Source organism: Saccostrea echinata, unplaced genomic scaffold, assembly GCF_033153115.1.
Source record: "Saccostrea echinata isolate AGI-Se365-2 ecotype Australia unplaced genomic scaffold, CSIRO_AGI_Sech_v1 ptg000054l, whole genome shotgun sequence".
Classification (NCBI taxonomy): domain Eukaryota; kingdom Metazoa; phylum Mollusca; class Bivalvia; order Ostreida; family Ostreidae; genus Saccostrea; species Saccostrea echinata.
The window spans coordinates 65,088,811-65,105,005 of NW_026889803.1; the positions used below are offsets into that span (position 1 = coordinate 65,088,811).

A 16,195-nucleotide genomic window follows, 5' to 3' on the forward strand; every position below is an offset into this window, starting at 1 on the left:
CCTTAGTTGACATCTTGCCCAACTGCAGAGTTGTTTCAAATGTCCAATACTTGTGGCGTTTATATTGTTCCGTAATATCTGTAAAAGTACTCTTGCACCATTGTATGAAGCATTGAATGATCATTTTTGCACTTCATACTGCCATTCTCAAGGTTGTCTATTTTTTGAAACAGTTAATAATTGTGACATCACATTTGTGATTTATCGACATAAAAACAAAGTGTTAATCCTTTGTACTAGGAAAAGTAATCGTAACTAAATGAAACAGTTTAAAATTCTTTAAAAATGAAAGTTTTATTTGAAATACAAACATTAGAAATAACTACAAACATATTAACGTCAGTCGATTCCTTATCTATTTGGTTTTTTGCTGTATTTTGCTTGGGTTCATCCAAGACATTCAAATAATTCCAGTCTCCAAATCCTCAATTCTGGGAGGCACCTTACGATTTCTTTATACAATGAACTATTATTACCCCGATATGTACAATCATATATTGTCATCAAAATGATAAAAAAAAAAACATCCGGAAAGGTATGTACAATAAAGCACTCAAACAGTATTATGCAATGATCTTATTCTTATAAAGGTTAGGAAAATACCATGACAAACAATAAGGTCACTAGAGATCCTAACACTATAGACAGACTAAGCTTGGATCCAGAACCTCTTCCAGGAGGTTGACGAAACTCTTTATAGAAGGCTGTAGTATTACACACATTGTCTTTGAGTATGTTTTGCAGGGTGATGTCTTTCTGGCAGGTAGAAGGCAGCATTGTACATTCAAACTCGTTCTTCAGTCCCACACCTGCTTTACTGCACGACTGTTTCCATGCACCCATATCACAGCTTAAATGGTCCACACGCACTCTGTCATAAAACATATCTTTATTAAAATAAATTCCTTTTTGTTTCTTGTAAAATTTCTGAAAAGTTTTTAAAGTTTTGCAAGTTCATGTTGGCGACATTCCCCAAAATTCTTAACTGTACAATGTTCAAGCTGGAATGCTAAACAGTTGATTTGTTGTTTATTTGTTTGATTGATTGATTGATTTGATTGATTGATCTTACTTGCAATACTCTGAGAAGAAAGCTTCCATATCTAGGTTCTGCTGGATTTGCCGGGCGGCTAGGTCCACCATGCTGGCGGACATGGTGTCCAAACATTTCTGCACGGCCTCGCTGGGTTTCTGGAAACACACCAATCCTTCCACATACACTGAAACAGAACAGAAACCATGAAGCAAGGTTTGTAGACATATCTGTATTTCATTATTGTCTCATTATACATATTTTATGTACTTATTTATCAGCTTTATTTCATTGGAGACCTTGTCCAGTTCCCTACCATCAATGTCTCCACAAAGCAGATCGATGCTGGCTTCCATGGAGGCGTGGTCATAACCAGTCAGCAACATATATTCATTGGCTCCTTCACATCCGTCAATCACGTTCCGCATACACGAAAATAAGGTACTTCGTACTCTGAAAGACAATATTTTTTTATACAAAAGAAAGTGATTCATAATTTGGTTTTATGTTTTTTTTTAAATAAATATATCTTTAATGGCAAATCAAGAATTGAAATATTGAATATTTTAGAGTAACAGAGACTAAAAAAAAGAAGCTCATCCGCTTTCAAGAATCCTAGTATATACACTGTTGCATGCTTTGTAATTCATTGGAACAATATCCTGACGGAATAACCCCCTCCTTTTCCTCTCTTGATCTCAAACAGAACTCTGAACTCACCCACAGAATCTGGCTGCCGCCTCTTTGTCCTTTCCTATGATGGCACCCTTGATATCCGTTTCGTTGGAGCCAAACATGCTCGGACTGAGTCCCGCTGTTGTATAACACTGCTGCATGTTTCTGTCCAGCATTCGCATACAAGAGTTTGCCTGTGGCATTACACCTTTAGATTAAAGATACAAAGTAATTAATTATTCTTAATTAAGTGTTGAGGGACGTTTATACAAATAAAGCCAGAATCAATGTAAACAGAGTATATCTTTATTTATGTACCTGCACCACAAGCGTTTTGTAATGCCGTTAATCTTCTGACGACTTGATTTTCTGCGAAGTTAAACTCCGCGCTGTCTGTGCATGGCGGCTTTCCACGCATGTTTAAAGTTGTTGGTACTATGCATTGTATTATTTGGGCTCTTATTCTGCGAAAAAATAATATAGAATAACAATCAAATAAGCATAAACCAGATGTAATTCATTGCTAGTAATATATAGAATGAAATATAGTTCAGAAATTTGGATTCGATTGAACTATCTGTATCTCTAGCAGTTATTTTTTTAAGATGGCCGGTTAATTTTTCATGCGTTACGAGTCTATTAAAACATAAATTTATCAAACTGTCGTCTGCAGGCTGGCTGTGGTCAGTGACGATTATTTGATTGATGAAATTATCTGAGTCACGTGATGGGCAATGGTCAGTATTCAATGTTACGTCACGTATAGAACTGATTCAGTGTACATTTAAATCAATATAACCATGAAATTATATAAATGTTTTCACAATCAGCGGCCATATTTGAAGAAAATTGTCTTACCAATGTCTTTTTTTAAGCATGATAAGAATCTTTAGTTATATACAGACAGAAAATAAATAATTAACCAAGTGGCTGTGTAAGACTCACCCACATAATGTCTTCCTAAGGTCCATTATATTTGAATTGGCGGGTAGCGGTGCTATAGTTCCATTGGTCAACACAGCATCAATGGTCAGCATCGGAAGGCCTGAACGCTGGAAACAAGAGGCACTAAGTTGTTCGACTTCTCGCATACATTGATTTCGGACTGGTTGTGGCTGCTGACCATTGCCGAGAGAAATAGTATAGAATCCTGTAAATGATAGTCTGAATGTAATACATTTCCAGTGAATAATGACAATTCAAATGTGTCTAGCTAAACTGTAATACATTTATCTAAAAAAGATACCACATATAGTATATATACCGGTACGTAGGCAATGTATTTTAACTAATATTTATTGAAATAATTCTCGGACAAGTATCATTCTAGAAAACGTAAAAGAAAACCAAAGGAATTTAAAAAAAAAAAGGGGGGGGGGTTATTTATAAAAAATATAACATTTAGGGAATATTAGTTTTGGCTGAGGAAAATACATGTAATATAACCCTATAAACTGGACTTACCTATTATGAAAAGAAAGAGGTACATAGCTTAACCTTGGCTGATACCAGTATTCCAACTAAAAGTAAAATGGGCAAATGTGAAGTGTGCACTCTTTAAGTATTTGAATTGATGATTAATACATGTGAATATTATGCCGGAAAATATTTAGCAGTAGTATGACCCATCGTGCATTCCAGCGATTCGTCACGGCTGTCGCTTGTACGTATATATCCATGTATCACCAAATTCCGACACCACTGACCTGGCCGCTAATTATCACAGGGTAGCTTTTCAAATGCATTTTTTTTATTACTTTAAATTTTCTGTTTAAGTATATGATTTTTTTTTAAATTTTGAATTTATTTCAGAATATAAAATAATGTCTATAAGGTATGAAAAATTGAAGCATACAAAAATTGAGAACATGTATCCTGAGGAGATTTGACGTGCAATTGCTACTTAGTCAACGAAATAAAACCATCGAATTATATTTTATGACATCTGTTACGCCAAATACATGCATCTTATATAATTCTTAATTAATTACTTTAACTTTATATGAGATTTAATATTATTGTCATGTACCTTTTTTTTTACACTCACCGAGGTTAATTTAAATATTATAAATAAATGCACAGCTTGAAAAGGATAAAACAACATTTTATGTTTAAAAATTGCATGTCTTTTTATTTTGTTAAAAGGATATTGAAATGTTTTGTTTTTTTTTTTATGGATTGCTACTGCCAACGCTTAGAGTTGTCTGTTTTTTGCTAGATGTTAGAAAATACAGACACATCAGGAAGATTCTTTAATAAACTTAACATGCACTCCCTTCCAAATTATCAAATCTAACGGCTTGTTTTAATTATTAATTTTTAAATCATCAAAATCAATACTTTTCTGAACTATTTAGAAGGTGGAAATCTTACGTCCCTGGAAATCATATGTAATCCCGGTGAAATTTGGAAAAAAAATATTTACTTTTTAACAATGTCTTAGAGAAGAATGCAAAAATTCAACCAAGCGAGTGAAAAGTGATACTTGCCCTAAATGGTTAACATCAGAAATTACTTAGGTATAGCACATGCATGATAATTTTAATCAAAGATGTGATTTTAAAAACATTCAAATATGAGAAACAAGGTCACAGCAATAATAGACAGTGCAAATGTCAGCTATAATAGGTAAACCAATGAGCAGAACAAAATCACAAATGTGAATAGCAATAAAAAAAACTTGCATCAAAACACAATTCTTTTTGCTAATTATTACACCACTGAGGACACGGAAGATATTGTTGCTAGTTTTTAATAATCATTTTACAGATATATGGAACAACTTATCTCAAATATCGCTGGAGAAGACTTTGATTGTGAACTAGAGTATTCCAAGGAATGCATGTGTCGCCTGCTATGTAGATTCATTAAACATGTAAATAAATCCAAGAGTGGTCAGCTATTTATTTGCTACTAGGATTATAGTTCATGCATTTGCCTGCAAAGAAAAAAAAAAAATCTATGGATAGTATAAAACTGCGATAGAATCTGGCAGTCAAAGATCTAAATATGGTTCCCCAAAGCAACCCTCAAATGAATAATGAAATTGAAATTATTAGAAATAATTATTTATCATTTTATTAAAACGTGTTTCAAAAGAGATTTCAGTCTGTCTTTACTGCAATTGTCAACCTACACGATCCATTATGGAATACCGTCCCTATGTATTTCCATATTAGTTTGTATGGTAACTGTGTATCATACAGTTTCAAAGTACAATGTCATGAGCTCATGTGTAAATGCTAATTATCAAAACCCTGCCTCTAAAATTTCAAAAGATATAAGTTAAACTTAATCGTAAGGAGTGTTTTTTGCAAAGTAGGTCAAAGGTCAAGGTCAAGTTGACTGTAACGCTGGCAATTTCATTATGTTTTATGACTAACATTACACATGCTAAATAGCATAGACTTAATACTTAAATTTCAAAAATATATTCTGTATATCGGCACTATGAACTATTTTGAAAAGTAGGTCAAAGGTCAAGTTCACGGGTAAGGACGTCGGTAGACAATGTATTTTGTAACAAGCAATACATGTACAAAATATCAAATCCATACTTCTTACAGTTCTCGAGATATATGACAGAGGGACACACAGACAAATAGATAGACAGTCTAAGTGTCGCTCTGCTCTGCAGGCGACACAAAAATTAAATTGCGTTTAAAAACAAACCAAATTTGGACATGAGAACTTTAGAGTTCCCCTTATCCGTGAAAAACAAAATTCTATTATCACTGAACAAACTTGATGTAAATAAGTTGGCTGGTATTGATACTATTGGTCCACGTCTTCTGAAACACGCTGCACCAGTCATACACAAATCAATCCTTCACTTAATCAATATTAGGCTGCACTAGTCCTATACAAATTAATCCCTCATTTAATCAATATTAGGCTGTTCTAGTCCTATACAAATCAATCCCTCATTTAATCAATATTAGGCTGTATCAGTCCTATACAAATCAATCCCTCATTTAATCAATATCTGGCTGTACCAGTCCTAAACAAATCAATCCTTCATTTAATCAATATCAGGCTGTACCAGTCCTATACAGATCAATCCCTCATTAAACCAATATCAGGCTGTACCAGTCCTATACAAATCAATCCCTCATTTAATCAATATCAGGCTGTACCAGTCCTATTACAAATCAATCCCTCATTTAATCAATATCAGGCTGCACCAGTCCTATACAGATCAATCCCTTATTTAATCAATATCAGGCTGTACCAATCCTATACAAATCAATCCCTCATTTAATCAATATCTGGCTGTACCAGTCCTATTACAAATCAATCCCTCATTTAATCAATATCAGGCTGTACCAGTCCTATACAAATCAATCCCTTAATCAATATCAGGCTGTACCAGTCCTATACAAATCAATCCCTCATTTAATCAATATCAGGCTGCACCAGTCCTATATACAAATCAATCCTTCATTTAATCAATATCAGGCTGCACCAGTCCTATATACAAATCAATCCCTCATTTAATCAATATTAGGCTGCACCAGTCCTATACAAATCAATCCCTCATTTTATCAATATTAGGCTGTACCAGTCCTATACAAATCAAACCCTCATTTAATCAATATCAGGCTGTACCAGTCCTATACAAATCAATCCCTCATTTAATCAATATCAGGCTGTACAGTCCTAAACAAATCAATCCTTCATTTAATCAATATCAGGCTGTACCAGTTCTATACAAATCAATCCCTTAATCAATATCAGGCTGTACCAGTCCTATACAAATCAATCCCTCATTTAATCAATATCTGGCTGTACCAGTCCTATACAAATCAATCCCTCATTTAATCAATATCTGGCTGTACCAGTCATACCGGTATTTACAAATAAATCCTTCATTTAATCAATATCAGGCTTCACCAGTCCTATACAAATCAATCCCTCATTTAATCAATATCAGGCTGCACCAGTCCTATACAAATCAATCCCTCATTTAATCAATATCTGGGTGTACCAGTCCTATTACAAATCAATCCCTTATTTAATCAATATCTGGCTGTACCAGTCATACCGGTATTTACAAATCAATCCTTCATTTAATCAATATCTGGCTGTACCAGTCCTATACAAATCAATCCCTCATTTAATCAATATCAGGCTGTACCAGTCCTATACAAATCAATCCCTCATTTAATCAATATCTGGCTGTACCAGTCCTATTACAAATCAATCCCTCATTTAATCAATATCAGGCTGTACCAGTCCTATACAAATCAATCCCTCATTTAATCAATATCAGGCTGTACCAGTCCTAAACAAATCAATCCCTCATTTAATCAATATCAGGCTGTACCAGTCCTATACAAATCAATCCCTTAATCAATATCAGGCTGTACCAGTCCTATACAAATCAATCCCTCATTTAATCAATATCAGGCTGTACCAGTCCTATACAAATCAATCCCTCATTTAATCAATATCAGGCTGTACCAGTCCTAAACAAATCAATCCCTCATTTAATCAATATCAGGCTGTACCAGTCCTATACAAATCAATCCCTTAATCAATATCAGGCTGTACCAGTCATACCGGTATTTACAAATCAATCCTTCATTTAATCAATATCAGGCTGTACCAGTCCTATATACAAATCAATCCTTCATTTAATCAATATCAGGCTGTACCAGTCCTATTACAAATCAATCCCTCATTTAATCAATATCTGGCTGTACCAGTCCTATACACATCAATCCCTCATTTAATCAATATCTGGCTGTACCAGTCCTATACAAATCAATCCCTCATTTAATCAATATCAGGCTGTACCAGTCCTATACAAATCAATCCCTCATTTAATCAATATCAGGCTGTACCAGTCCTATACAAATCAATCCCTCATTTAATCAATATCAGGCTGTACCAGTCCTATACAAATCAATCCCTCATTTAATCAATATCAGGCTGCACCAGTCCTATACAAATCAATCCCTCATTTAATCAATATCAGGCTGTACCAGTCCTATACAAATCAATCCTTCATTTAATCAATATCAGGCTGTACCAGTCCTATACAAATCAATCCCTCATTTAATCAATATCAGGCTGTACCAGTCCTGTACAAATCAATCCCTCATTTAATCAATATCAGGCTGTACCAGTCCTATACAAATCAATCCCTCATTTAATCAATATCAGGCTGCACCAGTCCTATACAAATCAATCCCTCATTTAATCAATATCAGGCTGTACCAGTCCTGTACAAAACAATCCTTCATTTAATCAATATCAGGCTGTACCAGTCCTGTACAAATCAATCCCTCATTTAATCAATATCAGGCTGCACCAGTCCTATACAAATCAATCCCTCATTTAATCAATATCAGGCTGTACCAGTCCTATACAAATCAATCCTTCATTTAATCAATATCAGGCTGTACCAGTCCTGTACAAATCAATCCCTCATTTAATCAATATCAGGCTGTACCAGTCCTGTACAAATCAATCCCTCATTTAATCAATATCAGGCTGTACCAGTCCTATACAAATCAATCCTTCATTTAATCAATATCAGGCTGTACCAGTCCTATTACAAATCAATCCCTCATTTAATCAATATCAGGCTGTACCAGTCCTGTACAAATCAATCCCTCATTTAATCAATATCAGGCTGTACCAGTCCTATACAAATCAATCCCTCATTTAATCAATATCAGGCTGTACCAGTCCTATACAAATCAATCCCTCATTTAATCAATATCAGGCTGTACCAGTCCTGTACAAATCAATCCCTCATTTAATCAATATCAGGCTGTACCAGTCCTGTACAAATCAATCCCTCATTTAATCAATATCAGGCTGCACCAGTCCTGTACAAATCAATCCCTCATTTAATCAATATCAGGCTGCACCAGTCCTATTCCAATCAATCCCTCATTTAATCAATATCAGGCTGTACCAGTCCTATACAAATCAATCCCTCATTTAATCAATATCAGGCTGTACCAGTCCTGTACAAATCAATCCCTCATTTAATCAATATCAGGCTGTACCAGTCCTGTACAAATCAATCCCTCATTTAATCAATATCAGGCTGTACTAGTCCTATACAAATCAATCCTTCATTTAATCAATATAAGGCTGTACCAGTCCTATTACAAATCAATCCCTCATTTAATCAATATCAGGCTGTACCAGTCCTGTACAAATCAATCCCCCATTTAATCAATATCAGGCTGTACCAGTCCTGTACAAATCAATCCCTCATTTAATCAATATCAGGCTGTACCAGTCCTATACAAATCAATCCCTCATTTAATCAATATCAGGCTGCACCAGTCCTATACAAATCAATCCCTCATTTAATCAATATCAGGCTGTACCAGTCCTGTACAAATCAATCCCTCATTTAATCAATATCAGGCTGTACCAGTCCTATACAAATCAATCCCTCATTTAATCAATATCAGGCTGTACCAGTCCTATACAAATCAATCCCTTAATCAATATCTGGCTGTACCAGTCCTATACAAATCAATCCCTCATTTAATCAATATCAGGCTGTACCAGTCCTATACAAATCAATCCCTCATTTAATCAATATCAGGCTGCACCAGTCCTATACAAATCAATCCCTCATTTAATCAATATCAGGCTGTACCAGTCCTGTACAAATCAATCCCTCATTTAATCAATATCAGGCTGTACCAGTCCTATACAAATCAATCCCTTAATCAATATCAGGCTGTACCAGTCCTATTACAAATCAATCCCTTAATCAATATCAGGCTGTACCAGTCCTATACAAATCAATCCCTCATTTAATCAATATCTGGCTGTACCAATCCTATATACAAATCAATCCCTCATTTAATCAATATCTGGCTGTACCAGTCATATACACATCAATCCCTCATTTAATCAATATCAGGCTGTACCAGTCCTATTACAAATCAATCCCTTATTTAATCAATATCAGGCTGTACCAGTCCTATACAAATCAATCCCTCATTTAATCAATATAAGGCTGTACCAGTCCTATACAAATCAATCCCTCATTTAATCAATATCAGGCTGTACCAGTCCTATACAAATCAATCCCTTAATCAATATCAGGCTGCACCAGTCCTATACAAATCAATCCCTCATTTAATCAATATCTGGCTGTACCAGTCCTATTACAAATCAATCCCTCATTTAATCAATACCAGTATCTCTACAGGGATATTTCCACATTAAAAATTGCAAAATTTACATCCCTATACAAGAAAAGAGACAGACTAGACCCTGGTAATTATCAATTTTGTCCCGACTTTGTCAAAAATCATTGAAAAACATGTAGCTAATCATATCCGTAACCTTTTGTCAAATTTTGATATCTTATGCTTATCACATTCAGGAATCAGAAAATTACACTCGTTTCAAACTGCTCTTACTAACTTACTGAAGTTTATGAAGCAATGGGACAATGATAACCTTTCTTATAAGGTTAACCTTTCACCTTTAGGTGGCAAAAGCAAAAAATCATTAAAATAAACGAACAAACCAGTTGAAAGTTTCTTAATACAAGTGCATTTTCAAATCAATATTAATCGTGTCTCTCCTCCAAATAAGTTTACTGATCAATGATATTCGCATTTTCTATGGTGCTCGATTAAATGTTCATATTACTTAAAAAGGAAAAAGAAACGCAGGGTAACATAATATTCGATAATTATTTTACTACTTGACCGAAAATTATGAAAATTTGTCTGAGAAGTGTCTAGGTTACTTCGCGCCTAAATTAGTGTTCAAAATTACTCAACCGTAAAAGAAATGACGTCACATAGGGAAAGTGGTAAAAAACCAAAACCACGTTCAGATTGACAATGACAGGTTTGTCAATATTTCTTGTGGATTTTCTACCCTAGTACGAGTACTAAGACCCCAGAGAAAGAGTGTAAGGGATTTTGACCAAAGGTGACGGGAAAGTCAGCGCGTAACGAAGCCAAGACGGGGCTTTCCATCCTACCACCTGCGTAATCGCGACGTCACTACCACAAAAACCGCTTTTAATACAGTAGGCAATCACAATCTTCACTTCCACCCCAAAACTGGAAGAAACCGATTGCGTGAGTTTAGTCTGCGAGCTTGTCAACTTAAGGGAAGTGTTCATCTCAAACGCGCACGTGAGCGCTGTATGCCTATTTTTTTCAGCATGTTAACCCCACCCAATATAGTCAGAGTATATCGAAATCACATTAACATGCATACTCGACTTTGTCCGTACAATCCACCTTTGTCTCCAGTTGAACATTTGTGTGACTAACTGGACTGTAGATTAAATATCAGAATATTCCAGCCGTTCTTGTCCAGCTAAGGGCTACCTTGTTGGAAGGGTTGGGTAATATCCCTATGAGAGAGATAAATGCACCGAAGACCTCAATGCACAGGAGTAAATATAAGGCTGTGACCGATCACAGGCACCTGAATTTTTATCACTCGGTCGCTTAATAAGCCGCCAAATACCGAAAAATTCTACCCCCTCTATATGCATGTGTATATAAATACACGTATATTTATATAGAGAGGGGGTAGAATTTTTCAATATTTGGCTTATTAAGCGACTGATTGATAAAAATTCAAGTGCCTGTGGACCGATGCGTAAGATAGGCATAGGAAATAATGACTACATTTTTGATGTCACTTTTGTGTGGTACCGTTAAATGAGTTTCAAATTCTCTCGAATTATTCATCTAAATCAAATGTTATTTTCTACGAAAGCCTATTAGAATCAAACTACGGTAAAAAAAAATTTAAAAGGCGTTATAACGCCTTTTCAAAAGGCGTTATAACGCGAAAAAAGGCGTAATAACGCCTTTTGAAAAGGCGTTATAACGCGGAAAAAGGCGTAATAACGCAAATAAAGGCGTAATAACGCCTTTCCAAAAGGCGTTATAACGCGAAAAAAGGCGTTATTACGCCTTTCCAAAAGGCGTTATTACGCCTTTCCAAAAGGCGTTATAACGCCTTTCCAAAAGGCGTTATTACGCCTTTCCAAAAGGCGTTATTACGCCTTTCTAAAAGGCGTTATAACGCCTTTCCAAAAGGCGTTATTACGCCTTTTAAAAAGGCGTTATTACGCCTTTTAAAAGGCGTTATTACGCCTTTTTAAAAGGCATTAATACGCCTTTCAAAAAGGCGTTATTATGCCTTTTGAAGGGCCATTATTATGTCTTTGACAGTTCCGTGCTTTTAAAGTGGGGGGGGGGGGTCCCATAACATTGACAAGCAAACAAAAAAACAAGAACACCCCCCCCCCCCCGAAAAAAAAATAAACTGCCTAAACTTGAGGGGAAACTTTTTCTAATTTTTCGGTAAAACTTTTTTTAAATGCAATGACTTGCCCGAGTTTAACCATACTGCAACAAAATGTTAAGGGACCAAGCAATGAATTTATGATTTTTTATATTTAAACTATAGCAAGACTATTCTCCCAAAAAGTCGGGTGGGGGACCCCCCCCCCCTTCCACTCACATTCGTACTACCGGCCTGTTTGAAAAGGAGTTGTATCCAAAAATGGAAAGGCGTTATTTTAAAATAATAAATATATGAAAGATTGAACCAAAGCCATCTTTATTTATGCAATATTTAGATTATAGTTTTAATATTATAAATTATATTATAAATTATAGAATTTTTTATATTCCTGCACATCTCGCAGACAGTTGTTTGCATTTTGCATGCATATTAAGAGAAATCAACACTCTACTTTTGAAAATCCAGGATATAGGCAGAACCAGCTTTGGGCTTTGCTAGCCACGTATTAAAAATTCATGTCAAATTTGAAATATTTTTCTCTCCTCTTGGTAAAAAACAGGCAAAGTATTTGCATAGGTATAATGAGCAATTAGCCTTCAACAAAATTTCTGAAATCCATACACCTTGGTAGAAGCGTCTGGCATCAGAGAAGGACTACGTTGGTTTAACACTGAAAATATTTTACACATTTAAAAATCTTTTTCCCTAGAAATCTAATTATAATCAGTATTTGCATAGGTATAATGAGCAATTAGCCTTCAACAAAATTTCTGAAATCCATACACCTTGGTAGAAGCGTCTGGCATCAGAGAAGGACTACGTTGGTTTAACACTGAAAATATTTTACACATTTAAAAATCTTTTTCCCTAGAAATCTAATTATAATCAGTCCCCAGGGTGGGCTAAGTAAGTCATGTATTGAAAAAAAAGAGGCATAATAACGCCTTTTTAAAAGGCGTAATAACGCCATTTTAAAAGGCGTAATAACGCCTTTTGGAAAGGCGTAATAACGCCTTTTAGAAAGGCGTAATAACGCCTTTTGGAAAGGCGTTATTGTGCCTCTTTTTTTTCGAGATATATATAATGAACACAGGAAATGTTGTGAAATATGTTGTTACCCCGGGGTAGGACGGGATCTGGATCTCTAATGATATTAAAAGCTATTGAAATTAATAGAACAAAAAATTAACTTTTTAAAATATATTTTAAATATATTTGACCCCCCCCCCCAATCCTGGATTTCCTAGTTAGAAAGAAGAAGTTTTACATGTATTATATATGAAGAAAATCGACCTGTTTATGAGACCCCCCCCCCCCCGAAAAAAAGTATTTTGCTGGTCAAAAAAATTCTGATCCCCCCCCCCCCCCGATTCTGAAATTCTGGATCTGCCACTGACTTGCATTCGTGTGGTTCAAAATCTGTTTGTTGCATTGAAACAGAAATGGTATAGATATTAAAACAGTCCCAATGGCATAGTTATATGCAAATTTACTAACGAGAGAGAGAGAGAATATATAACTTAATCTACTCTTAGGTAAAACATTTTACCTATTTGCCTTACAAACAAAAATTATTTTGGATATTAAATCGTGAAGAATTAGATACATGTATAATATACTCTCTTAGTAGATTCCTACAAAAGGCATTACCCTAAATTATCATTTGAACTATATCATAATGTATTGTATGTCAATCATGCAATTTTTTTCTCATTTTTGCGCGAAAGTAATTAATATTGTTCAGCATGTATATGCATGTACATAATTATACTACTATACTGTTATTTCCTGTTGCTTCTTGAGGTCCTTATGTTGTTAAACGAATTCAAATGAAGAAGATGGGTGAACATGACGAGCGAAAAGCCTATAGTGTGACAAACATGAAGGTGAAAAATTAAATCTCAATTATATCAAAATTTTCCTTGATATTTCATCTAACATTAAAATATACTTTATGCAAAATCTCTACAATTGGCAAAAATCTCAAGAAGATTGAAATTATTTGCTTATGAAATATTATACACACACTAAAGAGGACAAAAAGAGTCATTTTCTCATACTATAACATAATTTTTCGATATGAGTGGGTCCATTTTTTTTTTTTGAAAGATAATCCTCATAGTTTGCATAAAAATAAACATTTTTTTGGTTACCAAAAATATGGAGCCAGGACCCACTATACCTTAAAAATATACTTTTATGACATAACATTCGCATCTTTTCGAGAAATACTTGAAGTCCATTAAGTCAAGGGTCATATCACGAACATTATTTAAATACCATCATGACTTTACAGTTTAAAGTTTTGTTTATCACCATTTTATAAATTTCAATAATGAGAACTTTACTCTAAATACTAAATTCACAAATTGAACATGATTTTTATATATCTGAATCTACAGGCTTTCTGCACGCTATGTTCGCCCATCTCCTTTGCTTTTATTTTTCTTTCTCTCTTTTGTGTGTGAAAGTTATATTGCATATACATATCCTACACTTGTATACTGTAATTCCCTGTTTCCCTTTGAGGACCCTTAATTAGTAAACGATCGAATGGAATAACCCCCGCCCCCAACTTTTGAAAGAGGGGCAATAATATGCTTGAGCCCGCCCCGTTTGGTTGGAGTAGTAAAAACATCCGGAAAATTACAACTTAAACTGGAAGATACAATGCGGATTCCCATCGTCTCAAGCCACGGTCCGGAGTCCGCTCATAGCTCTCTCGATCGTACATTTTGGCCGTGGTTTTTGACGATGGCGGATTCCCTAACATGTAGTTACTTATCTTTAGTCTGTTCCACGGTACCAAGCACATCACTTTTGGCATTATACATGTATCTCAAAATACAGAAGTACCTCCCAGTGGGTTTTCAACTAGCTTTGGCCATTAGATCATTTTTAATTTTCCCAAACGTTCTGCTTTGAAGCAGGGTGACCGCCCAGTATTCCGACGGCCTGATAGTCCGACAGCTCGATAGTCCGACAGCCCGGTAGTCCGACGGTCCGAAAATTTGTAGTCACATATAACAATTTCCTATGTTTTAGACAGCAGAAAACAGAAACAAGTACCGCATGTCTGGGCATTTTTTTACTGTCAAGAGCGACTTTGCACGGAAAATTTGATCGGGTTCAACCTACATCTACATGTAATGATGTTCAGTGATGTCATCGAAATTAAATTGCAAATAATTTCATTACATGGCCGAGGAACCGAGGGCAATCATTTTGCCTGTGTTTACATTAATCCATGGTAACAATAAAAAGGTTAAAGGCTCTACAAAGGGAAATAAATTAAAAATTAGTTTACATGTATTTCATTAGTAAATATTCAAAATAACCCGAACCCCCCCCCCCCCCCAAAGTTTATGAATTCCATTTGATAATGTCTAAAACATTCCATAAGATGAAAACCATGTGTAGAAAAAATACTGGGAAATCTTTCTTAACTTTATTCGTTTCGTTCTCATTATGACGTTGCATACGATAAGGTCGATTTCTATCCGACGAGGTTCTCTCTCTCTCTCTCTCTCTCTCTCTCTATATATATATATATATATATATATAATTTGGTAGAGAAAGTCGTTGGAACCCCCCCCCCCCATCCCCAACACGAAAGAGGATTTTCGACGTTTGGACAATTTTCCTTTTTTTTTTCTTGTCAAGTTTTTTCAGATAAGTTGAATTTGTTATTTCTGGTTACCCCTTTCAAAAACGATGCTACATCCCTGGTTGTATGGCAGAAAAGATTTCAGTATTAGTGATTCTTAAAGCTATATATGGCGTGTCTTAGCTAAAAAATAATAATACGAGTTTAAGTGTAGATATACATGATATATGTTATTTACGTTCAAATTAAACATTTCACCGATTTTAAATTGAATAAGCGCAGATTTCTATAGTTAAATTGACTTTAAACTTTGTTATCTAAATGTGGGCCAGGGGTCGGTAAATAAATCGATTATTCTTTTATTTTTTTTTTAATATCTTTGAAACGCGATTGATTTTAATTGTGTGATTTACAGAAAAGTTCTATCTTTATATAAGGTATTAAAACAAATACAAAAATCTTTTTTTTCTGTTATAAAACATTCAATTATAATTGATATAGAAATTAGAAAGCAAATTAAATTATCAGTTTCCTTTGAGTGCATAATTTTCTTTAACGTATTCTGTTGAAACAAGCCCCCGGCGGCAGCCATGTTCAAAACGCTATTTTTT

General features: G+C 34.9%; 1 protein-coding gene across 1 annotated transcript; it reads right to left on the reverse strand.

Annotated features, from left to right (window-relative positions):
* Positions 1 to 343: 343 nt before the first annotated feature.
* Positions 344 to 3,438, reverse strand: LOC133171547 (uncharacterized). The gene is made up of 7 exons (XM_061306314.1): positions 3,173 to 3,438; positions 2,654 to 2,858; positions 2,027 to 2,172; positions 1,754 to 1,916; positions 1,350 to 1,486; positions 1,073 to 1,220; positions 344 to 871 (listed from the first exon to the last, which is right to left on the reverse strand). Exons 1-7 carry the CDS (start codon positions 3,195 to 3,197, stop codon positions 592 to 594), a joined length of 1,104 nt encoding a protein of 367 aa, XP_061162298.1. The 5' UTR covers positions 3,198 to 3,438; the 3' UTR covers positions 344 to 591.
* Between the last annotated feature and the right edge of the window lie 12,757 nt (positions 3,439 to 16,195).

Bases quoted from the DNA above. Each gene is read 5' to 3' on its own strand.
- LOC133171547 (XM_061306314.1), bottom strand. From the start codon at position 3,197: ATGTACCTCTTTCTTTTCATAATAG. The intron at 2,859-3,172 runs GTAAGTCCAGTT...TATCATTTACAG, and splicing joins CCTCTTTCTTTTCATAATAG to GATTCTATACTATTTCTCTC. The intron at 1,487-1,753 runs GTGAGTTCAGAG...ATTGTCTTTCAG, and splicing joins GCGGCAGCCAGATTCTGTGG to AGTACGAAGTACCTTATTTT.